Raw genomic sequence first — 27,117 nt, 5'->3', positions numbered from 1 at the left:
CAGTATCCTGTTGAGAAGTACTGACATGGCTTTCTACAATATCTTCTATATATTGCACTTCCGAAGTGATCACCTGACTGTCCACATCCACGTAATCTTCAAATATTTTCTCCTGCAACACCCTCTCATGTCCTTCAAAATCTTCAATGTCACTGTAATCTTCTTCACTGAGAGTGTAAGGCTTTTCTGGGAACATAAATCCAGCTTTTGCAAAGCAGTTTTGAATTGTTGATGTTTTCACTTCTTTCCAGGCTCTTGCACTAAAATGCAATGCAGTCAGCAGATTTACTGCCCTTGAAACTAGGTATCTGCGGTACAAAAACTTGAATGCCTGAATGATACCCAAGTCAAGGGGCTGTAGCTCACTCGTGCAGTTTGCTGGGAAGAAGACAATATCAGTGTTGCGAAGCTGGATGGTTGCTTTGTGAGCAGAGCACTGATCTATGAAAAGAAGAACTTTCCTATTTTGCAAAGCCATTTTTGAATCAAATGCATGCAACTGGCTCTGAAACAAAGCATTGGTCATCCAGGCTTTGGTGTTTGCTTCGTACTTTGTTGGGAGTGACTTGATGTTTTTAAAACATCGAGGTTTCCTCACTTTGCCAGTGACATAAAGGGGGAATTTTTCACTTCCATCTGCATTGGTAAGCAATAACACAGTAATCCGTTGCTTGCTGAGCTTACCTCCGTGACACGTTTCCCCTTTAAAACTAAAGGTTTTGTCTGGTAGAACATTGAAAAACAACCCTGTTTCGTCGGCATTGAAAACATTTTTCGGGTCGAACCCAGCAATTTTTTCCTGTAGCATTTCCTTCCAATGTTCCACAGTCTCCACATCCACACTTTTGCTTTCACCACAAACCACCTTGTAAACAATATTGTGACTGCTTAAACCGATCAATCCATCCATTGGAAGCTGAGAAATCTTGAATTCCCAGCCTAGAGGCAATAACACGTGCTTTTTCTCTCAGTATTGTACCATTTATTGGTAAATTTGCGGCACGTGCACCAGAAAACCACTCAAGAAGAATATCTTCCAGCTGTTTGAATTTCGAGTCCTTCACATATTTACGTTTTTTAGCACTTGGCCCACATTGCGCGGCATTTGCAGTGATGGTTTCTCGGCTTTTGATGATGGTGTTAAGAGTACTCACAGGGATTGAAAGTTCTTTCGCAAGGTCCACACGTGATCCAACATATTTGTCGAATTTGGCAATTATTTTGATTTTATCGGCAACGGTAATAGTTTTTCGTTGTTTCACTTTCTCCATTTTCTCACAGATATTAACAACTACAAAGAGTTAAAGATGTGTCAAATACATTTACCGCTAAAGCCAATTATACTACCAGCGCTCGTAGCGGAAAGCTGTGGAAATAGAAGTACTGTGAATAGTGCAAGGTTACTTGCACTGTTCACGACGCGAAGGCATTCACATACGCAGCTTTTGATGTATCTTTCTTCTATGGCAGCCATGTTTTGGTGTTTGTAAACACTGAACGAGACGTTAATAACGGGAATGAAGCAACTTTTCCGACGTAACAAGCGTGAAAACGACATATATTGCCTTATGGAAAATAAATTGGGCCAAAAACAAAGGAGGTAAATAACGGGAAAACGTAAATACCGTTAACGTAAATACGGGGTTTCACTGTATTTGTTTCAGTATCAGTACATGTATGCACATGCCGCTCTGTTGGCAACCGGTTGGTTAGCAGTTTCTTGTAAAACATTTAGTGGCCTTAAACATCTTCATATATATTCATGCTTTGAATTATTTTCATAATTTTTCCTGTATTTAATTAACTTTGAAAACACAGTTTTGGTCCTTGAAATCCTTGAAATGTCCTTGAAATTATAAATGATAATATTTGTGACCACACTGAGAGAGAGTGGAATGTGTAATGGGTTCTGATGGGACCTGCTTCTAATTTAAAAAGGTTAATTTTGTATTATTTTTTTTAATATGCTCAAATAAATTTTTGACAGTTTTCTTAGTTTATAAGTTCAAAAGTTGTTGAGGTGTTAAGTGCAAACTTTTATTTAGATGAATTTATGGATTTTTTTTGTAATCCTTTACATACACATTACCTCTTGGTTTTTTTCTGGCACATGAGATGATGTTACTATATATGCACATGTTAGACACTGAAACATGTCTGATGAAAACTTTATATTACTGATCATGTGCATAGTTTGCAGAATTCTTCAGAAACTTTTTATCTAATCCAATTTCAAATAAAGACTATTGAATAAGCACATTTTGACTTTTTAACTCTAACTCTGGGTATTCATGCATTCTGGTTGAAAGCTGCCGGATAAAAATTTTTTTTGGCACAATTCCTCTAGTATTTTAGTCGCTTCTCTTTCGTCATTAATACGTACAGCAGGTAAGCTTTTACTGAGTCACTGTGGCTATTGATTTGTACACCATTGTTGATTTTTTTCCCACTATTGGTGTGTCAGTGTGAAAAGACAGTGTGTTTGGCAGTCTATGGAAGAAGCTCGGATTAAGAAAGAGTTAATAAGTAAATTGTATGTATAAGGGAAACAGTAGGAGTGTGAGAACTGGAAGAGGGATGACAAAATGGTTTTTAACGATGGTTTAAAATGGTTTTGTCTCTAGTGTTATTGAATATAGTGAAAGATAAGACTGGAGAAGGGAAGATGAAGGCCTTGCTATTTGCTGATGATTTGATAATCTGGGGAGAACAGGAAGATGAAGTGCAAGAGCATTTAAAGGCATGGAGTGAGGAAGTGAGGTATGTGATTCAACACTAAAAAGAGTTTAGTGATGGGCATCACAAGGAACAAAATTGAAGTTAGAAGATGCATTAAATTAATTGTATTGAAGGGAGAGGGCAAAAACAAGGAGGAAATATTTAAGATGAGGAAAAGAGGATGTATTCTACAGGATGGAAGAGGGAGGTGCCATTAAAGTGCAAACAATTGTTGTACAATACCTACCTTGTGCCCATAGCAGAGACTTGGAACTGTAGATAAGAGATGCCAGGAAGATCACAGCAACAGCAATGAAGTTTATGAGGACATAGATCCTATTTCTTTATATTTTCTTACGTTGCGTATGAAATGTATTTTGCAAACTTACAAAAACAATGAACGAATCCATAATCATTGTACAGTGAAACCTCGATTCTACGTACACTCACGGTTCTCCAAAATTTGTCCTTACGACCGAGTTGTACGTACGAACCAGCGAGGCCAAATTACGTCCATTTGTGGTAAACACCCCCCCCCCCCCCCCCCCCCCAACCAATTTTCCACAACGCTACCACGGGAAAATAATTGCAGTTGCCGTGTCCTTCTGCCATGGTAAATGACCTGCCATGTCTATGTATTATGCTGATGTATTTACGATTGATATTATATCCTATTCGTAGAGTCAAGATTTAGTGGTGTTATTTTAAGACAAATTTCGGTGTAAAGAAATAAAGATTTCGGTGTTATATGGTTTTATTTTTTTGCTCACAATACCCACGGCAAAATTTTCTTGCTTTCCTGTACGACATGCAAATTTATTAAAACAAATATTAATAAACACTAAAACGTCATGATCTAATTACAATTAAGTTCGTTTGCAAATTCATAGATAGTTAAGTTCATTTGCAAATTCATAAATTCAAACATTTAAATAACTACTAAAAATTTCACGACTTAATTACAATCACATACACTACAAAATTACACAATTAAGCACTTCCAAAGTTACTATTAAGACGGTTTTATTGAAATGCTATCATAGTTAAATTTTCCGCATTTTCTGGAGTGAGACGTTGTCTTCTGTTACTAACTACCAGTGAGTACCTGGAAAATGAACGTTCTGCATCAACATTTGATGTTGGGAACCAGATTGCCCTTAAACTGGCTTGAGCAAATTCACTGTAGTCCCCTTTAAGGGAGCAAAGTACCTTTGCAACATCAATTTGGCTTGTTTCTGGCAATGAAAGTTCATCCTCAATTTTTTTGAAAGCAACAGCCATGTATGAATGTATCAATGGGAAGATGGGAAACAGAAGGCAAGTTATGCAGAGACTTCTGTAGGTTTGCATCTTCTATGCTAACCCTACTCACATTTCTTGGGTTGAACAGCAAATTAATGGCATTAAAGACTCTTAGACAAGGATGTCATTTAACAGATGAGTTTTGCCTCAAACGCTTATGTTTCTCACTCGTGACATGTTTCACAATCATATCGCGTCTCTCGTAGTCTAGCCTGCAGTTACAGAATTTGCACATTAAAATTTTATCACTGATATAAAATCCTTCGCTGGAAAATTCTTTCGATCGGTCACTGGCAGAAACCTTCGTTTTAGGCTGTAACGCCCCTCGTGCCTCAAAGTTGAATTATTTTAAATTAATTAAAAAGAGCCTTGGAAACTTGCTGGGTAAGAAAAATAAGAAAATTAAGTAATTGACCAGAGGTGGCACGAGGTGGAGAACAAGATAATTTGGATCTCCCTGACACAAGCAACTTGGGAGGAGTATGGATCTTTTAAGGGAAGAAGGTATATCATAAATAAATTAACACTACACAAGTAGCTTGGTCTATAGGTTCCCTGGTTTATTATTAAGGAATTTTGTGTTCGTATTATTCAAACCTGACAATAAAAATCTTAGTAAATAACAAAGTTAAAGGGGGCGCCCCAGGAGTAATTAAAACAGTACATGTTACACCTTAGCAAAAATTATTACATAATTAAAATTTAAAAATTGCACCAAATTTGAATGTCCCAACAATTACATCGCTGATTAGTTTTATTGATTCTACATATTCTTGAGGAAAGCACTGTTCGCTGGTAGGCTATTCATTCAATTTATGTAGTTCGTAGCTAGAAAGTGGGGGGGGGGGGATTTTGATTTCACATTACCACCCGGGTCTTCAACAAATAACGTCGGGTCGCGGAAACCTCTCTTCTAACGTGACCCGCAGTGGAGGTGCAGGACCACGAGCTGGGAGCGATTTCTCTCTCCAGCACTTCGACCCTGTCTGAAACCCAAATCAAATTCAAAACGAATTAGACTTGCTTCCAGACAGTCCTATACCGTCGGCGCAAAAGGCCAACAAACGGGAAAGGGGGGGGGGGGGGGGAAAGAAAAAAAATTACTCACCAACCAGGGTGTAGAGTTCGGAGCTCACTAGGTGTCTCGCGCCGACATCAGGATGCCGCGGACCGAGAAATCAGGATGCGCGGACGAAACCGGAATTTTTAGAATTAAATAAGAAGAAATAAAAATTTAACTACGCATGACTTTTCTAAAAACTACCTCTGCCTGGCTACTGTACAAACGGGATCACATCCCTTAAGCAAACTGACTACATTCTCGTGCACGCGAAAATCACCGTTCCCGCAAAAAGCCTCTTAGCGCAGAGGATGTAGGTGAGACGAGGTCAGTAGCCGAGGTCAGAGGGCTGAGTGCCCCGCAATCGGCCAAAACCCCTAATTAAATCGGGCGGTAAGGCCCCGGGTCAAAGGAGGGGGTAGGTTCGGTTCTAAGCCGAAAATTTCCGAAGGAGTCCGAGGCGGTCGTGGCAACAACACGACATGCGCGCTCTCTACCGGACCGAAACTAAAACAAAGAACAATCGACTTCTCCGGGCCGCGAGAGGAAAGCATAGTGCCTTATGGCACCGCGACGCTGCCTTCTAGCGGCGTAAGGGGGAACTACTTGAGGTGGTGAGCAGACTTGCCACCAGGTGTCATGAGGGTAAGCTCTGCACGCTGGCGACCAGGCCCGCGGTTACTTTTTTTTGCCGCTAGATGTCAGGGATGTGTCTGTCGGACCCGGGAGAAGGTTTTTGCATCAGGTCATCGTCCCGTCCGGTCACTGCTCTTAGCTTAATTTCTCAGAACTAAAGTGAGGAGGAGAGAGAGGAAGGGGGGGCAGAAATGGCCACTAAGGTGGGAACGCAGCTCCACTGGAGACTGCTTCGTGACGAGACATGCTTTTCTCAGCAGGCCTCTACAAGGTAGCAGCTTGCAGCCCAGGAGCTGCTCAAAGCAGTTTTGGTCATGCAGGGAATTAAAATTACAAACTCGGGACGTGACTGCAGGCGAGAGAAATTTCAACCGGGCTGACCATGTCCACATTAGACAGCTAAATATCAGATTGGCCCCCTGGGAAGGGGCTTCGGTCCACTGGCACCAAGTTTAAATCGGTGGCGTACACCGGCCTAACAAAAAGTAAATCACCCCCATTAACCACCAGATAAATTTAAAAAAATGGAAACCCCAAAAAATTTTAAAATTATAGAATAAATTAAAAAAAGTGACGAAATGCCTAATTTCCGGCACAAGGCATTATCAAAAAAAATTTAATCACATAGGAAGAATTTAACCTCTCAATACGCAAAAACTTGCCGTGTTGGAAAGATCAAAACAATGGAGAATAGATGTGAATACAAACACATACCGAATACCAACATACGTACGTGAAAATTAATACCGACATAAACATGTACTACAGTAGAACCCTGTTATAACGAATCTGAAGGGAGTAGTTTATATGTTCACTATAGAGGGGAAACTTTATATCTGGGAAAACTTTTATATTGGCAATACATACTCAAAAGCAAAATCTTAACTACACATAGGCCTAAGCCATGAAAAGAACGAATTAAAATACTCAAAGCAACAGTTTTATGAGCAAATGCAGATAATATATTTAATGAACTACACTTTCTATTACCTAATGGTTCTTGGAAATCTGCGTATTATCCTTTTTTCGGGCATTTAATACTCTGTGACGTTATCGCAGCTTGAGAAAGAAGATTGTTCAGCTTGTTTAATATTGTACTTAATGTGGATGTTGCAATTCCCAGTTCCTTTGCTATTAACACGTGCGGGACAGTGGGGTTGGAGTCTCCCTTTTCAATAATGTCCAGTTTATTTCGCACAGATAATGCCTTACGTTTTTTACCGCGTATTCACCTTTTTTTATGTACGTACTTCTTATTGAAGCACATTTGCAGCTTAATAACACGTAATTCTTTTTACCGTCAAAAGTAAATAAATGAAAAATAACGAGTCTGGTGCATCAAAGATTACAACGTATCATTTAGTATCGCAGTTGCTAAAGCTGGAACGAAATTTTCTCACTTTCTATGGAAAAATTTTGTCCGAAGAATTCTATCTAGTGGTAGTCTTACGAACCTTACTCGATCAAAATGTCCGAAACGTGAACGATAAAAATGAGACGTAAAAATATTGAATTTGCTGCTATAATGTACATACGTATTTGTGTGGCGGTAATTTATTTATAATTTTGACAAAACAATAAATGTACACGCGTTCGCCCATTCTTTAACTATGCAGGGAAAACTATTTTTTATTTTCACCAAACTGATCACCATTTTTGGCTACACGTAGCCTACCGAGGCCACTCGAATACGACTTGTTTATAATATGAACAGTGGACAATCGAGTAGCGTATTGCGGAGAAAAACTTCAATGTGATCCAGAAGAGACGTTTTGTGAAAAAGGTTTTAATTATATGAAAATATTTAAGATAAATGTGCATTATGTCGGCAAAATTTGTTCGTGGTACACGGGAAAACGTATCAACATTGACAAAAGTTGTGCGCTATATCCAATAAATTAATACATAACCTCAAATCATTTTGCGGGGACTGAGACGGAAATTCACAATAAACGGGAATTCATTATAGGCGGGTTCACTATAAACGGGTTCTACTGTATTTATTATTTACAATCGTTACGTTAAGCAGGGTTAATTTTATTTTCGTAGCCTACGTACTTTATTTTAAATAAAAAGTAAAAGCAAAGCGGTTTAGTGTGTAATATTTTAATGATTAAAAACGTAATCGCAGAAAAACATATTTTGGACGTTTGTTATTTTGGTATTTACAGAAAGTGAACGGCGGCCATTGTATCATAGTTATCAACATCTTAAATTATTATGGTACACAAGATTACCGTTTAAAGAAAATATTACGTTAATTCCGAGACTTCATTTTAAAATCTATAATGAATCACCGACGCATATAATATATATGGCTGCTAGTTACTGTAAGAAATATTTGATTATGCTAAAGATGTGAATAGTCCTTACAGAATGGAAAAAAAAAACGTAAATAATCAGGATAGACGAACTTTCGTGACATATCGCAGATTTCGCACAATTTCGTTTTATTACGTGTTTTCAAGCGGTTTTCGGTGTTATTTCGTTTTATCGCGCATTACCATATAATTGTGGTTCTACCTATTCGTGCAGAAATAACACTTGAGCTAATCGAACGTAAACATAAAAAAAAATCTCGACACTGAAGGCAGTGTCGCAAGCCCCGTGTTTACATTTTTTAAAATATTTTATATCAATAAAATTTTAATTAACACACAATATATTTGCTGAAATAAAAAAAATACTGTGGGTACTTTAAGTGTAGATAAGATTAGCTAGTAGGCCTAAAAACATAGTGAAAAAGTAACGTTTATAATTGGCAATGAACATTTTAAATCGCAAAATATACATATTTTATAGCATGACAAGTTTTTTTTATTTCTAAACATGTAATAATTTAAGCCAAGGCGTGTAAAAGTCCGAGTAATTATAGCAGGAAACAATCTAAAATGCACAAGGGAAAAACGTAACGGGAATATTAAATGGCTGTTTGTCTGATACTGTATATGTCACAACTATGCCGAAATACTGGTACGAGATGTAAACTTATCAAGATAAAATAAGCGGAGTCTTGGTAACTGTTTTATACATATTTTATCATTTCTTAAGTGTTGTACAGTTGATGCATATTAACTAACAATTTATTTCTGGGGATCGTAAGTAATTAATTATTGGTTTCAAGACATCACGATGAACGTAAACTTGAACATGTCACGGCAACGAGAAAACTGGTGCGTATACCAATAAACTGGTATTAGAACTGGACAACACTGGTACACGGGAGGTGGAGCTTTTATTTATTTCCGCTATGCTCGCTTCTATTGGCTGGAAGGTTCGGAGTCTGGGCGGAGCATAGAGTGAGTTATACTGCGCAGCTCAGCGAACAGAGCCATCCGGTGGCTACGCCGCACCGTAAGAACAGCTGACCGAGTACATAAGGCGCACTATTGATGGTAAATTTCCATCAATTTGCGGCCTTTTTTTAAAAAAAAAAACATTTTTACTGTGACTCAATGTGTAAGAGCCCGTATTTGTTGTAAACGCTACAGATTACAACTGTATTTTAATAAACTTAACGTATTTCGTACACTTTCATTTTTTTTATATTGTTTGCCTCATTTTTCATGGTTTCTGAAAATCTGTACGAACAAACCGGGGGCCCTACCGAGCGAGGTTTTTACTGTATTCTGAATCCCACAATTATAGTGAAATCAATGGAACCGACCGATCCTGGAATCAGAATCGACCCATCACTACATATAAGCCCTTGATTATTAAAATTTTTATTCAACTTGGTAACTTGCACATGAAATGATGCTTTGAACATGTTAGACTGCTGAATAAATTGATGTAAACTCATTCTGATCATGTGCATTGTGTATGTGGATTTCGGTGAAGAAAACACTAAAACTATCCTTGGAAATTATTTTGTGTTTTGGGTATACAGTAGAATCCCGCTGATGTGACCCCTCACGGTTTCCGGAAAAACTGACTTATAAATTAGTGAATTTGCGTCACGCGAGTTCGGCTATGCTAGCCGGCTGGTTGTTATTTTCGTTCAAAACGTGAAGGAACTTGTGTGGATCAGGTAGAAAACTTTCGGCTATAAACGAAAGATAAGAACAATGCTATCCTGATATGCTGTGACATGTTTTTGGAGTAGATAATCACACCGACAGACCGACAGGATGCGCTCCCGTCCTTGCCGTCATGTTTATTTTGACAGCTCAAGCAATTATCTTTTCCACGTCCCTTCACAGCGTAGACAAAAAAAAGAAAAAAACACGTGTGGACGGGTAAATGAGGGGAAGGAGAGCGGAACTGCTGGCTGCTCAAGCATTTACTCGCCAGTCGCCACCGTCTGGCGGCGCGCGCTTGCGTGTGTGTGTGTGAGGCTGGCGACCAGCAGCATCGTTAGCTAGCGAGAGTGTGACTGTAAATGACGACCTTGACCACTTCCGCTTACTGCAGGGCTCGCTCTCTTTTATGTGCCCCCCCTCCGACAAATATATTGGCTGGCAGGTATCGCCCTCTTCACCTTCTTCATCTTATCTCTCACGCACACTTGAAGCACCTAATATGTCGCACCCCTCAAATTTTTCAATTTCAAATTGCTGCCTTCCTTCTGTACTGCATTTATAATTTCTTATCTCTTTTTAAGAATCGTGAAGAGAGTAGACTTCGGAATGCCATATTTCAAAAGCTTCTAACATTGTGAAATTAGTTAATTGGGCATTGTATACTTTTTTATATTAAATACGTGTAATTATTTATGAATGTTTGAGTGCTTAAGTACCGTATTTACCCATGTACCACCCGCCCCCATGTATGACCCGCACCCCTAATTTTCAACACACTCTCCAGGAAAAAATTATTTTTTCACTATAATGTCATTTACATGACATTTTTTTCCACGGAATGCTCTCCGACTGCCCGCACTGTTAGATAATATGTCCTTTTTTCTCCAATCTCGTATACAGCTTTCATCAATGTTGTATTTCCTACCCGCAGCACGATTTCCAATTTCTTCTGCTTCTTTTACCACTTTCAGTTTTTCACTTACAGTGAATGATCGCAATCGCTTAGCATTCATTTTCACTACTTATTCACCGTTAACAGAACAATAACGGCGGGTGGAGGTGGAGGTGGTACTGGCTTGATGCTGCTCGGCATGGTCCGGCGCTGCCTGGAATGCTAGCTCGGCACGGTCCGATGCTGCTCGGCATGGTCCGGCGCTGCCTGGAATGCTAGCTCGGCACGGTCCGATGCTGCTCGGCATGGTCCGGCGCTGCCTGGAATGCTAGCTCGGCACGGTCCGATGCTGCTCGGCATGGTCCGGCGCTGCCTGGAATGCTAGCTCGGCACGGTCCGATGCTGCTCGGCATGGTCCGGCGCTGCCTGGAATGCTAGCTCGGCACGGTCCGATGCTGCTCGGCATGGTCTGGCGCTGCCTGGAATGCTAGGTCGGCACGGTCCGGCCCGGCACGGCACGGTCCGGTGCCGCCTTGGCACATCCCAGCGGGCGACGCAAGCTGTACACGCGGCGCACGACGTAGTTAACAATATTGCTTGTTTGCTATTCACCCGCGCTACAATATGATAGTAACGGGTTGGATACTTATATTTTCATTGTAATAAATGCTTCCAGCATTATGTAATGTACGATAAATCCATTTTTTTCAGTCTTAATTTTTGTTTAAAGCCTCACATTCCTTTTATGACCCGCACCCCGATTTTTGAATGTTGTTTTTCGGAAAAAATGTGCAGGTGGTACATGGGTAAATACGGTATTCCTAACACAAAGATCATTGTTAGCTAGCTATGTAGTTTCAGACGGTAGTAAATGTAGTGGGATCTCATTTGCAGTATTGCTCTGGTGAAGTTCTCCAACCAGCCTGACAACCAGTACGTGGTGGTCGGAGTGGCCAAGGATTACCAGTTGAACCCTCGGCAAGTCGGCGGAGGATTTCTCTACACGTACAAGTAAGTACTTGTTTTAGCAGTGCAAATTGTTTGGTGAATTATTTAATAAATTTATGTGAAGCCTAATTTGAATCATGTTGCAGTATTAGAAATATTCAGAGCTGCCAACCATTACGGATTTTCCGTAATTATTACGGATTTTAACCCCGAATTACGGAACATCGCTAGTTTATTACGGAAACGAGGCTTTGTGCTGCATGGTAACGGAAAAATTTACGTTTCTGCTGTGCGTGTTTCGTGAACGCTGTTTGAATACTTCGGTTGGTTGCTCAAATAACGGAACTAGTAAGTGTGCGCATGTACGATGTACTGTCGAAATAAGTAAATTAATTCTCGTGTTTTCAAATAATAATGGGATGGTATTACGTCCGTTGTACGATACAACTAGTACATATCCTCGGACTTATCGTTTGAAGGCTACTTACATCACGATAATTTTTGTACGGTACTTTGGCTAACCTGTGTTGTTAATTTATTTCTTGAAAGCCATTTTTTTTTTCATCATAGTGTTTTTGTCGTGTCTACAGACGTGACATTTTTTTATGTTTTTCGATAGTGTTGTGTTCTTCAGTGCCGGTTGTAGAAATGAAGCGTGTGACAGAATAATGTGCATCTGTGGGAAAAAACACGCAAGACTTCAGAACTTTCCACTTAAATATTCAAAAGAATGGCCATGATTGTCGTTTTCAAATGTTTGGAACGCCACGGTTTTGTAATGTATGCGCGTGTGACTTTTCGATTGCACATGGTGAAAGGGATGACTGTAGACGGCATATTGAATCAAAGAAACATGCAGAACATTTTAAAGCCGTGACTAGCAATAAATCTATATTTTCGTTTTTTCGCTACATCTGAAGAAACGAAAGTAACGAACGCAGTTATTGTTTACAAGTCCTTGTGTTTGTCTTGTTTGTTTACATGACATTTCTTATCGAACCAGGATAAAAGAAGCAAATAAAAAGACAGTTGTTTTAAAGTTTAACTTTGAATACATTGAATTGAAGATTCAAAATATCCAGTAAAATTATTAATATTTCTTACATATTCAGATGATTGTATTGTTCAAATAGATTTTTTTATGTATTAATTTGCATTGTATTCATATTTTTCTTTTTCTTTTGCATATTATTGTCGTTGTTTTATCTTGTGAGTGTGTTATAATGCCCCAGGAAAAATTTATCGTGCATGATTTACGCGTACTTTTTTCATATACCTAATTGCCATTACTGATGGGTGTGATTTGAGGTTGGCAGCTCTGAATATTATAAATACACTTTTGTCCCTGAAGTATTCTTCACCTATTTTATTAATTGGTTGATTGGCACAAATGATGTGAACTGAAATCTGAATACTATGAAGATAATAATCTAAGGAACCTCTGATGTGCTCTACATAAAGTATACATTAAAGCTGGTGTTTGAAGTTAAGTTGTTAGTTTAATATTGTTCTGATCCTCAGGGTGAACGCAGATTGCACCAACATGGAACTACTGCACAAGACGGTGATGGATGAAGTCCCGCTGGCGATTTGTCCTTTCCAGGGCAAGGTCTTGATTGGCGTTGGTCGCATGTTGCGCTTGTACGATCTCGGCAAGAAGAAACTTCTGCGCAAGTGTGAAAACAAGGTTGGTTTGCTTACCCTTCATCCTATTTACTGTTTATTCATTTAATTATTTTTATTGTTGCATACTATCCACTTCAACACGAGACTGAATTAAAGGGACTACATTGAATCTGTTGTGTTTAATGTTTTGATTAGTTTGCCCCATTGGTAGGGGCATGCTAATTTCGCATTTACGATAAAACGAATTTTTACGCGAAATTCGTAAGTTTAACACGAATAACCTCACTTTTACATAATTTCTAATACTGCGAATTTTTTTTGCGAAATACGTTTGTTTACCACGAATAACCACACTTTCCCGCTATTTGGTAACTTAAAAAAAGTAAATAAATAGCCGTTGTCACAACTGATAAAACCAACGTAAAGACTACACTTGCCAATGTTTACGTTTCATTATTTATTTGATACGACGCGTTCTTGGCGAACTGCACTCGTGCACTAAACGCTCATGTCTCGAAGGCACGTTTACAGAGTCAAAGAGTAATGTACGGCCATTTTGTTGGATATTTTGTGCGTTACAGCGCTTGTGTCGCGAAGCAAATTATAAATTACACACAACTGTTCATCTTGCATGTACTATGGACTGTGCAAACTGTTTTAATTTTGTTCTCTTACAGTAAACAAACTTAACAATTACATTTTATGTTTAAGAATTTTAATTTTTGTTTAAAAATGTTGTATTCAGTGCAACTATTTTATAAAAACTGTAGTTTGTGATAGAAAACGTCTTCATATTTCTCAGCATAGGTTTGAAAGTGTAAAATATGCTGAAACCTCAAGCAATCACCAAACTTCGTGAGCCTGAGTTTCGTGATAGTGGATTATATGCGAGGGTAAATACGTAGTTGGGCGATATGTGTTAAAAAAAATTTTTTTAATCCGAAAATACTTTAATAACGAGGCTAGAAGACTGGAGCTAGCCAAACGCTCATATTTTGCATAGTGAGCTTACCAAGGTGCAGCGCAACTTTGGAAACATGAAGGAGTGCATTTTTTTGATGAAACAAAACAAGTTTTGGACCACATGAACACCACGAAAGCAGCTGCTGTGAAAATAAGTGTAGTGCAAGTGTCTACAAAATCTCTGGTGCAGCTTACCAGCTTGATGGCTACAGATCCAAGCAGACTTGACTTTGAAACACGGACTGTCTTTAATCCAAAAAATATTTTGATTACGGACATGAGCCCTATTTTTCTTGCTTAGTTGCGTAAAGTTTCTACTCTGAAAGAAATGGACCGCCAGGAGCTGATCACCGGTTTTGGAGAGTTAAAACAGATAGTTGAGAAACAAATGAAGGAAAGCAGTGTGGATGTAGTGGCACTTCAAGTTTTAAAACTTTCACAACCTGAATTTTCTGACAAGTGCCTGGAAGCAGTGTGGATGTTCTGTGCAAACGTTGATTCGGAACGCTTCTTGTTACAATACAATAATGTTCTCACTGACAAGAGAACTAATTTGAAACAAGAAAATTGAGCTACAATGGCTATTTTTTCATTTGAAAGTTAAATGTTGTGTCAAAGTACTTTGGTTCTGAAATTATTGGGTTGACTTAATTCAGAATTTCAGTTCTTAAACTTGTGTCTTTTTAACCTATATTTGTATAATTTTAATTTAAAATGTTTCAATTGATGGTGCAATTATATTACAATGTTCTCTTCATATTTCTTACACTTGAAATTGTAAAAATAAAAAAAATAATAACCCCACTTTTAGGTAAAAATAACACAGTTTTTAAGGGAAAATAACACCACTTTTCATCACAAAATAAACACACCTTTTGCATGTCTCTACCTATTGGCAAGCATGTATGTATTTCTGTGATGGAGATGTACTTATCTCCTAAAAGTGAACGGTCTGACCAAATTGGATGAAGCTGTAAAGAAATGCTTGTGCCTGAAGTATTGATTGCACCAAGTTTAGTTAAGTTTTTAGTTTCTGATTGGTTAATATGCACAAATGATGTAATCATAATTCTAAATACTTCAAATTTAATTCTAAGGAACCTCTGATTTTCTCTACGTATATATACATTAGAACCTTGATATAACTTTACTGCTTTACGTTTTCCTGTTATTTTCATCTTATTTCAGTCCTGTTTTAACTTCATTTGATACAGTGCAATACATTCCTGTTTATTACAATGTATGTACTTACAATCTGCTTCTTACAATTTAAACTCTATTTTGTTTATGCTAAGTGGTAATGTCCGAGTAAATATTGGATTTCTACTTAAATATAAATTGTTTTATATGGAAAAACACCTCACAAAACGCTCTGAATATATTAGCGGGTCCAAATACATGTGACTTAACGCAGGAGGTTTTTTTATCCAAATTTTGACGCCCTAAAATATTGGTGCTAATTTTATTTGATAAAACAGGGTACATTGGCTTTCACAGCATTTTGTAGTTTGTGAAAATTTTCTAAATGTCAATGTTGAAAATGGGTAAATAGGAACTGTAATAAAAGGTTGTTTGTTTTGGTAGGTTAAGTGAGGTTAGCTGTGCAGACCTGCCAACTCTCACGATTTTGGAGTGAGGCTCACGATTTTAAGGTCCATCTCACGCCCTCACGCCAAAATAGTGTTTCCTCACGATTTTTTGGGGCCCCAAGATTTTGTTTGTAAAAGTTACAAAACAAGTTTTACGAAAGCTTACAGTAACTACAGTCAAACCTCTATCTATCGATTTCACGTGTATCGATTGTCCGTGTTTATCGTATACTTTCTACGGTCCCGCCAGAATTGTCATACAACTAAGGTTAAAAAAGTCCGCTTGTACCGATGTTCGAATTATCGTTTTGTCCGCATTGATCGTACAAAATATGTGGTCCCGTCACTATAAATTATATTAGATGATCGATTAACCATAAATATTTTGCAGAAATAACCATTTCTTAGACAGAAACCGTCATAAAAACAGTAACGATTGTTAGGGACCCTTTTATTTCGCGAATGGTTTATTCACGAAATTTTTATACAAGCATATAGGGTCTACATACCAACAATTTATGTTATTTTTATGGTGTTCCAAACCGTTTATGCGTCGCGAAATTTCACGAAATTTGCTATTTTTCTCGTTTTGCGCGAAATGGGGCTAAATTTCTCTATTTCACGAAATTTCGCACGAAATACTCCATTTAAAATCACTATTTTAAAGATTTGAGCAAGAACATTTCTACAAGTCAAAGATAAAACTCCACACTACACGAAAATATTTTACAGAACGACGCCTAGGCAAATAATCTTTTCACTTTATAATTTGATAATATAAATAACTTCGTATTTTAACGCCCTCGGGTTCAAGAAACGGGTTTATTACGTTTATTAACCTAACAATAACACAACTGTTTTGTTTCCATTCGTTGGCCAACAGTTTTCCTTACGGCCATTGCAAGCCATAGACAAGAAAGTACATAAACACTTTATCATAGCGACTCCGTGTTGAATTTTATAATTTTTCGCTGTGAATATTTACTATTTTCATTCAAAACCCATTTATACGGGGAAAAAAAACGTAGTAAATTTCTAGAACATTCACAATATATCTGAAGTCAATACCGAATTACGGTAATTTACAAAAAGAACATTAATTTTACCAACATGGCGTCCTTCCATACAAAATGACGTCCTTGATGTATTGTGAACAAATCTTGCACACTTTATCTCGTCTTTTCTGAGACGTCCGGAAAAAACAGATTTATCATCTTTGGCTCAGAAACTCCGGGCTTGTTTGTTTTGAAGTTGTTTATTGTCAAATACGCACTTTTTATTTTTTAATTGAAAAGTGGATTTATGTGTTACTCGTGAATTTATCTAGTATTTTGCCCTCGAATGAAGCATGTAATTTAAACAACAGTTAATACAATTGCAAATTCGCCATATCTAAACGCGTTACAAGCGTTTAAATCATGCCGAAAATTGTATCAATTCACAACCGTCAGCAGGAATTTGCAACTGACGGATTTTATGTATTTGATGCAAAGAAAAAAATAATGATGTGCAAATTTTGCAACATTCGAATAGATTGGGAACGACGAGACACGTGCATGAAGCATGTGAAAGATAGTAGCAAGCACAAAGAAAACAAAGAAAAAGCTACTGCTGGCTGCAGTAGTGGACCAAAGCGACAGATTTCAGTGCAAGATTCTCTTCACAAAGCAAAGACTATGAAAACGGAGAAAGAAGAGTTTATTTGTGACACAGTTTCTGCATTCATGAAAGCAAATATTCCATTAGAAAAATTAGAAGATCCTAACCTCAAGCAATGGCTCAGAAAGTACATTCAAGGTAGGTATTTTTTTTTTAAGATGATTAACAAAGGGATAGTATCTTTGTGTATAAATACTCACATTTGTGCAAGCAGTTTTTCACATTTCTGGATAATGTGATGTCAGGTTATTTAATCATCAGATAGTTAGGTTATTTTATTAACCATATACATGTAAAGTAACTTAGGTATTGAAAAGTAACAATGTTTTTTATTTTAATTTTTTAACATAGTCTAAATTTTGATTAAATCAAAGCAGTACTGTTTAAAAAAAAAGATGAATTTTTGTATTTTGCAGGAGCTGGGGACCTACCTTCTGCAGACACAGCAAGATCAAAATATGTACCACAGATTCGTCAGGAACGGAAGGAGTTCGTCTGCCAAATGGTCAAGGATCAGCTTGTAACTGTATTGTGCGACTAAACGACAGATAGGGATGGGCGCTGTGTTTTTGTTGTGCTATTGAGAACTTTATGTCCCAATCAAGAACAAAAGATGTTTGTTGCGGGTGTTAAAGTTCTCCAAAATGCAAATGCTGCAGAGTGTTCCAGGGCTATTTTGGATGTACTAACTGACTACAATGTGAAGTACGACAATGTTGTTGGAATCGTTACAGATTCAGCACGCTACATGACTCTTTGTGCCCAAATGTGTGAAGTACTTTGTCCTGATCTACTTCACATTCAGTGTTGGGCCCATAAGCTAAATTTAGTTGCGAACATTTGGTCCACCAAACTGCCTGAACTTAACAATTGCATTGCTAATGCAAAAGTGGCTTTCCTTAACACCAGGAAGAGGAAACACAAATACATTTCCTTTCTGAGGGAGAAGTACCCAAACGAAGAAAAGAAGTGTGTACTATTTCCATCGCCAGTTATGACAAGATGGAATTCTTGGTACAAATCAGCATTGTACATTGCAGAGTATCTCAGCGATTTGGTTTAATATTTCAAGACAAACAATGATGGAGGGGCTGCAGTACAATATTTCAAAGATTTGACAAACATTGCAGTTGTGCACATCATTGCTTCAGCAAAATTTTTGTCTGAACACTGCCAGTCTGTCATTGAAACAATTGTTCAACTTGAAGGTTCGTCTTACCTATATGCCCACAAGTTACAAGCAAAAATACAAGATCTTCGAGATAGTTTCAGAAGTGTTGCTCAGGGTAATTTTGGTGAAGCAACAAATGCTACACTGGACACAATGACTGTTACTATGAAATCTGTAGTAGCCCAGCAACTTTAAGTTTTGGGTGTTACATGTGAAAGGAAGCTATCCCTCTTACTTTTAGAAAACACTCCTTCTGCTAAACCTTTTTTTGAGTGCATGGGAAAGCTTTTTGACATTAGAAATATATCTATAAATACTGTAGATGACACCCTGTTAAATGCAGCAAAGAATATTCCTGTCATCAAGAAAATTTCTTCCAAACTCTTTTTGGAAGGCTATTCTGCTTTCAAAAGGCAAGTTTTATCCCAATTGGACAGTGCCACTTCGGTTGATTTAGTATCAGTTTTATTGGGGCTAAAAGAAAGACCATCAGGAATTTGCAGAATCCTGTATTAAAATTTTGTGGATTCCAGTTTCAAATGTAGACAGCGAAAGGGCTTTCTCAGTATATGGGAATATTCTCACCGATATGAGAACAAATCTGAAACCAGAAAACATGGAACTGATAGTCTCTATGTACTTTGGCAATTGACATAGGTGTGTGTATTGTAACATGTAATTTCAATAATTCATATAGCGTAAGTGAAGACCAGTTCTTGAAGACATTTTATTCAACTTCCCAACAAGGGTTTATATAAATATTACAATTTTAAATGTGTAAATGTTAAAGTGTTTAAAATAGCAAGATGTTTTCAATGTATTATCTCATAATGAAAGTTAAAAGCTAACAGTTAGGTAAGTTATTTTCACTTTTCCTGTATTCTTTTTTTTTTTTTTTTTTTTTTTCCATAAATTTACTATGTGTTAAGTGAAACAAATTTTATTTACCGCTTTAATAAAAATTTTGACTTTTTACTCCGCTTCTACCGGTTTTTTTTACACCGCTCTTACCAGGTTTTTTACACCGCTTTCACTAGTTTTTTTTGCACCGCTATTGGTAGTTTTTATTTACCATTTTTCAGGGTCCCTAACGATTGTATAAGTAAAAATCACCTTATATCTGCAGCCGAGTAATGGAGCACGTAAACATGAAGAAAAGACAAATGAACAACAACTTACGAAGAAATATGGATGATGTACCATAACTACAGTACAAACCCAATTGTTATCTTACGATAATTACCATAAAAAGAACTACAGCTTCTTTGTTGATACCATAATACTACAGAAGCACGATAGCTACCACATTTGCACTATAGTTACCGTAACAACCGAGATGTATATTTACCGTGACGGTAATGTATGTACCGTATTGGTCCGAATATAAGGCGACCATTTTTACATAAACGAGAGATGCAAAAATTGGAAGTCGCCTTATTTTCGCACCCAAGACGTCAGAACCGCAAACATTAGTTCCAAGCTGAAAGCTACAGTAGAAACATTGTTTAATAAAACGTTCACAATTTTTTATATTAACTAAAACGTTGTTACCTCACACGGAGAAAAACGATAAATCCACCTAATATTGCAGTAATTCACAATTGTTTGAAGTTGAAAATTAAAATATTTGTTCTTGAGTAAAAACGTGAATGTTGAAGCATCTCAAAATGGCAACCTTTTATTTCATAATTCATATTTGTACTTTGTGTACAATCGCGTGTTAACATTTACGGTAATTTATCTTCAGATTTTTAACGGTAATATTTGTACTAAAATATCACAGTTAATTTCAGAACGATTGTTTACGTTTACAAAAATTTCGGATGTAATGTATGGAAATTCACGGCTGCCAACTGTCTTTCCACAATATTTCTTTGTTGTAAAACGAACATTGCCGAACACGCACGAAGACGCCATATTAACAGGAATTTGGTACGTTGCTTCAAAAGCTATTTTAATAATCCACTCTTTATTTATGTAAAAACCTTTCATAATTATAATAGATTATTCTTTCAAATTCATAGAACAGACACTCTCTGTCAGAGAGTAATATGGCAAATATACGCGGTCACGTAACCGAAGTTATTCTTGGCCGTATGCTTCATCATGTCAGCTAGCCACTTGTTTTGTTCCGGCAAGATGCATTCTTTGTTTGCTTTTTTTACGTTTAACACACTACTAAATAGTAATACGCCTTGTTCTGTGGTAATATGTAGCTTAAGTCAAACGGAAAGTTAAATGCTGTATTTTAAGAGGGATTAATAGCCATTGTAAAAATTTTAAATTCGTAGATACAGTAAACTGTGAAAAATGAACAATCACACATCGGTGGAATGGCGGAGAATGAGCCCTAGACAAATAAACAGCTCTGAAGATGACAATTATGCAGCTTCATTAGAGTAAACATACGAAAAAATTTCTAGTGTAATACTTAAAAATGTAAAAATTTTCTAATTGTTTTCTTTTGACTTTTAGGGTAGGCCATTCAAACTTATTTTAAATAAGTAATGTGATAAATATAAATTAATTGTTATACATAAATGCAAAAACCATTTATCAACACAAAATGTATGTCTAATGAATTTTCACATTAATTTCTACCAAAAATTATTTTTACATTTGTTTGGCCTCCTGAAACTGCAGGTCGCCTTATATTCGGGGTCGCCTTATATTCGGGCCAATACGGTATTTATTTAAGACATATTAAAATTAAAGAACATTACTGAAAAAAAAAAGCATGTTAAATTTTTATATGTACGGTTAGCACATTTTGCGAAGAAATAATGCGATCTGTAAGAATGCAGTACTACTACGAAAAGTGAAAAGGGTACTCGTGGATTTTTAGGTTATGGCAGTCGTTTTTTCAGTAATATCTGCCAAAAATTTACAAGCGTATCGGAAGTCTGCAGAAATGCCGATTCAACTAAATATTGGCAAAATCGGCTTCTTCAGTACACCTCTATAATTGATGACATGAGTAAACATTTCAGACTTCAGGATATTGAAAAAGACTTTAATTTCCATGTAGGTTTATTGTGCGTATGTTTTTTTTTTTTTGCATGTGTAAATTGAATTAAGTAAAATGCTTCCATTTTTATTTTTTTTTTTTTTTCAAATGTTTAAACTTTAAATTTACAAGCGTATCGGAAGTCGGCAGAAATGCCGATTCAACTAAATATTGGCAAAATCGGCTTCTTCAGTACACCTCTATAATTGATGACATGAGTAAACATTTCAGACTTCAGGATATTGAAAAAGACTTTAATTTCCATGTAGGTTTATTGTGCGTATGTTTTTTTTTTTTTTGCATGTGTAAATTGAATTAAGTAAAATGCTTCCATTTTTATTTTTTATTTTTTCAAATGATTAAACTTTAAATTTACAAGCATATCGGAAGTCGGCAGAAATGCCGATTCAACTAAATATTGGCAAAATCGGCTTCTTCAGTACACCTCTATAATTGATGACATGAGTAAACATTTCAGACTTCAGGATATTGAAAAAGACTTTAATTTCCATGTAGGTTTATTGTGCGTATGTTTTTTTTTTTGCATGTGTAAATTGAATTAAGTAAAATGCTTCCATTTTTATTTTTTTTTTTTCAAATGATTAAACTTTAATGACAAGTAACTGATATATTTCTGACACTAATTTTGAGGTTGAAATATTTTTTTCAAAATCTAAGAGTGAAGTCCACATCTATTGAATGTCCGCATCTACTGAATTTTTTTGTTGGTCCCCTGAAAAACGATAGATAGAGGTTTGACTGTAGTTGCCATCAATACTCGAGTCACGTAAAGGAAGCAATTTTGCGTTTTGTAGCGTGTACCGTGCTGATTTTTCTATCTCGCATAGTGGAAGAAACACAACTAACACTTGAAGTGTATTGCTTCCAATAAAAAAAATTAATTTTGCTGTGAACAGTGATAATAATGTTACACGAGCAGAATGTTATTTTACATCTTTTTTAGTTGCGGCCCTGCATGATCACTACACGACAGCGCTAAATTATGTTCAACTAAATTAAATCTGCAACCTATAATTTGTTGAAATAAATTTTGAAGCAGAGACCATGTAACATATGTACAGGTATGTCACTTAAATTTAAAGATTCTCATTTGTTATTTTTTATATCTAACCTGTATTTAGGGGCCTGAAAATTTTTATTGAGGACCTCATGATTTTTTAAATTTGAATGATGGCAGGTCTGGCTGTGTAATTAGACACAATTATTAATTTAATTGCTTAAATATTTTAAGAAACATTAACTTAATCAACCTATCTCTTTAGTATTGTCTAATTTTACACCCTGCTCCGGCCTCTTCAATCTGAAACAATCCAAATCTAAAATAATTCTATTTTTGAAATTTTGCTGGGTTGATCTGAGTCGGTTTGCCTAGTATAGAGGGGCGGGGAGAGGGGAGCAGGGCAGCCTACCCTGGGCTAATTTGCCACCATGCTTTGGCCTTGTGGATGCACTAAAAGCATGGTTATTGTCCATAGCATAGATGTAATTTTTTTTAAATTACCTATTGTATTGACATCTGGATTTCGTATCCTTGCAAAGCTTCAAATCGATGCTAACATTAGAAGCAGGCAAAAATAACATTTTAAGATTTGGATACATAGCTATAACTGAATTATATATTTTTTTAATTCCTCGAAAGTCACTACAAAATCAATTTTCTAAGTCCCTGAAAATTCGGGGGCAATTGTTCTTACCCCGGAAGCACATCAAAATTAACATACTTTAATTGTCCTGACTTTTAAAAAAAATGGGGCAAATTACCTCTCAAAAGAAATCTTTTTTAAAAATTTTCTGAATTTGTAGACTTTGAATTGCCCAGTCATGGTTATACAAAAAGCATTGTTATATCCCCTAGCATGAAAGTAGGGTTTTTTTTTACCCTTTTTGAGGTTATCTATTTTTTTTATAAACTTGTAAAGTTTCAAATCAATGCAATTTGAAGTAGATTAAAATCAACAAAATTTGATTACGTAGTTACAATTTAAGCTAATAAAAGCATGTTAAAAATAGTATAAGATTGTGAGATAGGTTGGTTAGGTTATTTTAGCTATTATGAGATAGGAATAATGGTTTTATTATGCTGAATTATTTACATTTGAAATATTTATTTCCTTACTAACTATTAATGTGATTTTACAGTATTTTTAATGTAGCTCCAAACCTAACTAATCATCTACACTACACATCTAACCCAGCTGATCTTTTGATCATTCTCATGATATTGAAGTATTTGTTATATGTAACCCTACTCAGTTACTAAAACACTAAATTACTTGTGAAGTATCACAATTCTCTTACAGAATGAGTTAAAAATGTGCCAGGAAGTAAAAAAATATGGTATTGTAATTTTAATTTGTCTTAAATTGCAAAAGCTGCTCATCTATAAAATGTTCTTGAATTCACCTCTATAGTTTAAAACACACAAAAAATCAGTCCTTATATGAAACTGCTTCCTTAAATATTTGTTATTTTGTAGTGTAAGTTTTGAAATCAAACATTTCTTATACCATCTGAAAATTGTTTATATACTAGTTTAAATATCCTTGTTTCCAGGCAGATTTTTAATATATCACAATTAGTGATGGTTCGAATCCCATTTTTCTCGAATCCGAATCCCAAACAGTACCTCGAATCCACCCCTCGAATCCGAATCCAGTTCTCAAGGGTAAATTATAAAATAATTTATAAGTTTAGAGAAAAAATTAAACATTATGCAGAATTATTTAACCCTTTAAATTTTTATTTTAAAAAAAAAAAACAAGGATTTTGACACGGTCTGTATCAAGACGATTCCGTTTTTGGTCACATGTGTTTCCTGCAGTGCTGAACAAACGTTCAGAGAACACTGTCGCAGGTGGTGAACACATATTTTTTGGACAGTTTATGTAGCCTGGGTGAACATGCAGACTGAGTTTTCCAGTATTCGAGAATGTTTATTTCTGGGTTAACTGTAGGATCACGTAATAATCTGGTCACTTCATCAATTGCTGTAGAATCCGACATGGTGGATTTAAGGCATTCAGGCATTATCTGTGAGTACAGTGATTCATGTATCCACGGAAATCTGAAAACAAAATTAAACATCCGACGGAACAATATTTTGTAGTTACCAACTTGACATTTCTTTAAGTCCCAAATGAAGATAAACACTTACCTGAAATATTTGATGGAAACTGAAAGGCGCCATCTTGGCTTCAATGGTTTTAGGACATAAGAAATATTGTCGTGCGTCTTTTAAAATTAAGCCTCACTAAAGCATAGTGATTAATATGCCCAAAGTTAAAAGTGACGGGGTGTTTTCTCTAGTTTACCCATTAAAAATTTTTATATTAATATAAGTTATTTTTTACGTTGCTCAAAATGATTGGCTAACAAATTTATTGGTTGGCCATCATGGAATTCTCAGATAATACATATTTTAATGTTGGTAGTCTACACAAATCAAACTTGGTCCTAAAAAAAATCATAAATAGAACGTGTATCAGAATTTTTAAAATTGAATTGCGATTAAAATAATAATTGTATAATGTATTAATTTTTTTCATTCATTATTTCATTGTTATTACTACATGTGTGACCGTAACTTGTGATGAAAGTCAGCATTATTATTGTATTACTAAGTAACAGTTTTCTCGGTAAAGTTATTTAAAAAAAAACAAGATTCATATGTAGTCTAGATCCTAAATGTACTTTATTTTATTTTTTAGCATATTCTGTGATGTGATTTATGCCTTATTTGATGCCAATGTAGTGACAATGCATCCATGTTCATGAATATAAAGTAAGTTTCCCAAATCAGTACATGCTTCATAATTTTTTTTATATAATAACGAATTAAAAGTACAATACAGTAGAACCTCGTTAATCCGTGATGCGCTAATTCGGGAATCGGATAATCTGGGATGATTTGAAAGAGAAGAAAAAAAAGAAGTAAAAATTGTCAGCGCTTAAAATTAACGTCAGGGCAAACACTACAAGCCATCACCAAACTCAGCAAGGGGGGCCCTTTGTGTCGCCCCCCTTTCAGCTGTCACATTTGTCACTCTTTAAACTTGAGGGGAATGTCCTGACTTCTGCTTCCCGTCCCCCTTTGTTTGTTTCCACCCACCAACACACCAAAGGCGCCTGGCGAGTGATGTGTCTGGCTGGCATTAGGCTGTACAGTGGGCTGGGGAGGGGGTGCAAGGTCAGCACGATCTTATCTTTACCGTGAAATAATGGCTAAGCAGTGCTGTATTTTTTTAAGCCAAGACACTAATTCGAAGACGGCAGGCCCTTACCGTGAACGGCCTTAACCCAGCTGCACGCCCATGTCTGAGAAGCTTGACCAGACCTTCCGGGCTTTTAATCGCTAGTCCGTGAAATTCGGTAATCCGTGATTATCTCGGTCCTGACCATCACGTATTAACGAGGTTCTACTGTACCTCAATAGGATGTGTTCCAAGGAAAACGTAAACAGGCCAAGTAAATTGTAAGCATTTAAGTTTTTTGAGTACTACATTTTCATCGAAATTTTTCCTCGAATCCCGAATCTTTTCCCTCGAATTTTGAATCTTTCGAATACTAGAGATTCGGTGGGATTCGAGGATTCGATCGGCCCTTCCCTAATCACAATCCTATCAGCACCAATATTTTCCTACGTGTATGGTGCAAACATTTATGTTTAGGTATTTTTGTAATCTTTTGTGTACATATTTACTCATGCAGATGCACATGTTAAGACACTTAAAAATTTTTTGATGCAACCTATATATTACTGATTGTGTGCATAGTAAATTGAATGTTTGCTATAGATACTTAAAATGTTACAGACCTTATTTCTAGACTATCAGTAGCTATTTACTCTGGTTAGTATACTTTATGCAGAGAACACTGAATTTCTTCATTAAAACATGTGTATAATATCGGTGATGGTATTAAATATTTTGAAGTGAGATATTAAATGTATTAGGAGTTTAGGTCATATGCACATTAGCACCGTTTATTTAATTTTTTAAGTAATCCAGCTTAAACTTTGATAATCCTGCAATCGCTTATCTGGTACAGCCAGGATCCCAAACATACTGGATTGACAATCGTTCATTGTGCATTTCTTTCATCGTAGACCTGACTTGAGGTTAGATACATATTGATGGTAAACTTTGTTACTTACACATGAAATGATGCTTTGAACATGTTAGACTGCTGAATAAATTGATGCAAACTATCTCTGATCATGTGCAGTGTCAATTGAATTTGAATGTTGTTATAAGATAACAGCAAAACCAAACTTTTATGGTCATTCCTGTTTGGAAAATAAAGATAAGTCGTATTTACCTGCAGTAGAGTGCTACCTTCCTATGGGTTGCACCTATAATTTGGGTCATAAAAATCGTAAGGGTCACCTTTGAATATGTCGCACCATATATCTGCCTGCATTAGAATACAAGTGAAGTTTTTGTTCTGTCTCAGCTTATGGTTTTGAAAGCATTAGCATTAAATGTGCTATACAATTTCTGCTAAT

General features: G+C 36.3%; 1 protein-coding gene across 2 annotated transcripts in view; it reads left to right on the top strand.

Moving 5' to 3' along the window:
- Positions 1–27,117, top strand: part of LOC134538461 (splicing factor 3B subunit 3) — a 143,526-nt gene that overhangs the window by 113,193 nt on the left and 3,216 nt on the right. For both annotated transcript variants that reach the window (XM_063379791.1, XM_063379792.1), the window contains 2 exons: positions 11,525–11,641; positions 13,100–13,265. In XM_063379791.1, the coding sequence (XP_063235861.1) occupies positions 11,525–11,641; positions 13,100–13,265 (283 nt within the window). The remainder of the gene's footprint in view (positions 1–11,524; positions 11,642–13,099; positions 13,266–27,117) is intronic.

The sequence above is a fragment of the Bacillus rossius genome, chromosome 13, assembly GCF_032445375.1.
Source record: "Bacillus rossius redtenbacheri isolate Brsri chromosome 13, Brsri_v3, whole genome shotgun sequence".
Lineage (NCBI taxonomy): Eukaryota > Metazoa > Arthropoda > Insecta > Phasmatodea > Bacillidae > Bacillus > Bacillus rossius.
Note: the sequence above shows the minus strand (reverse complement) of the source record. Positions and strands in the feature narration are given on the sequence as shown.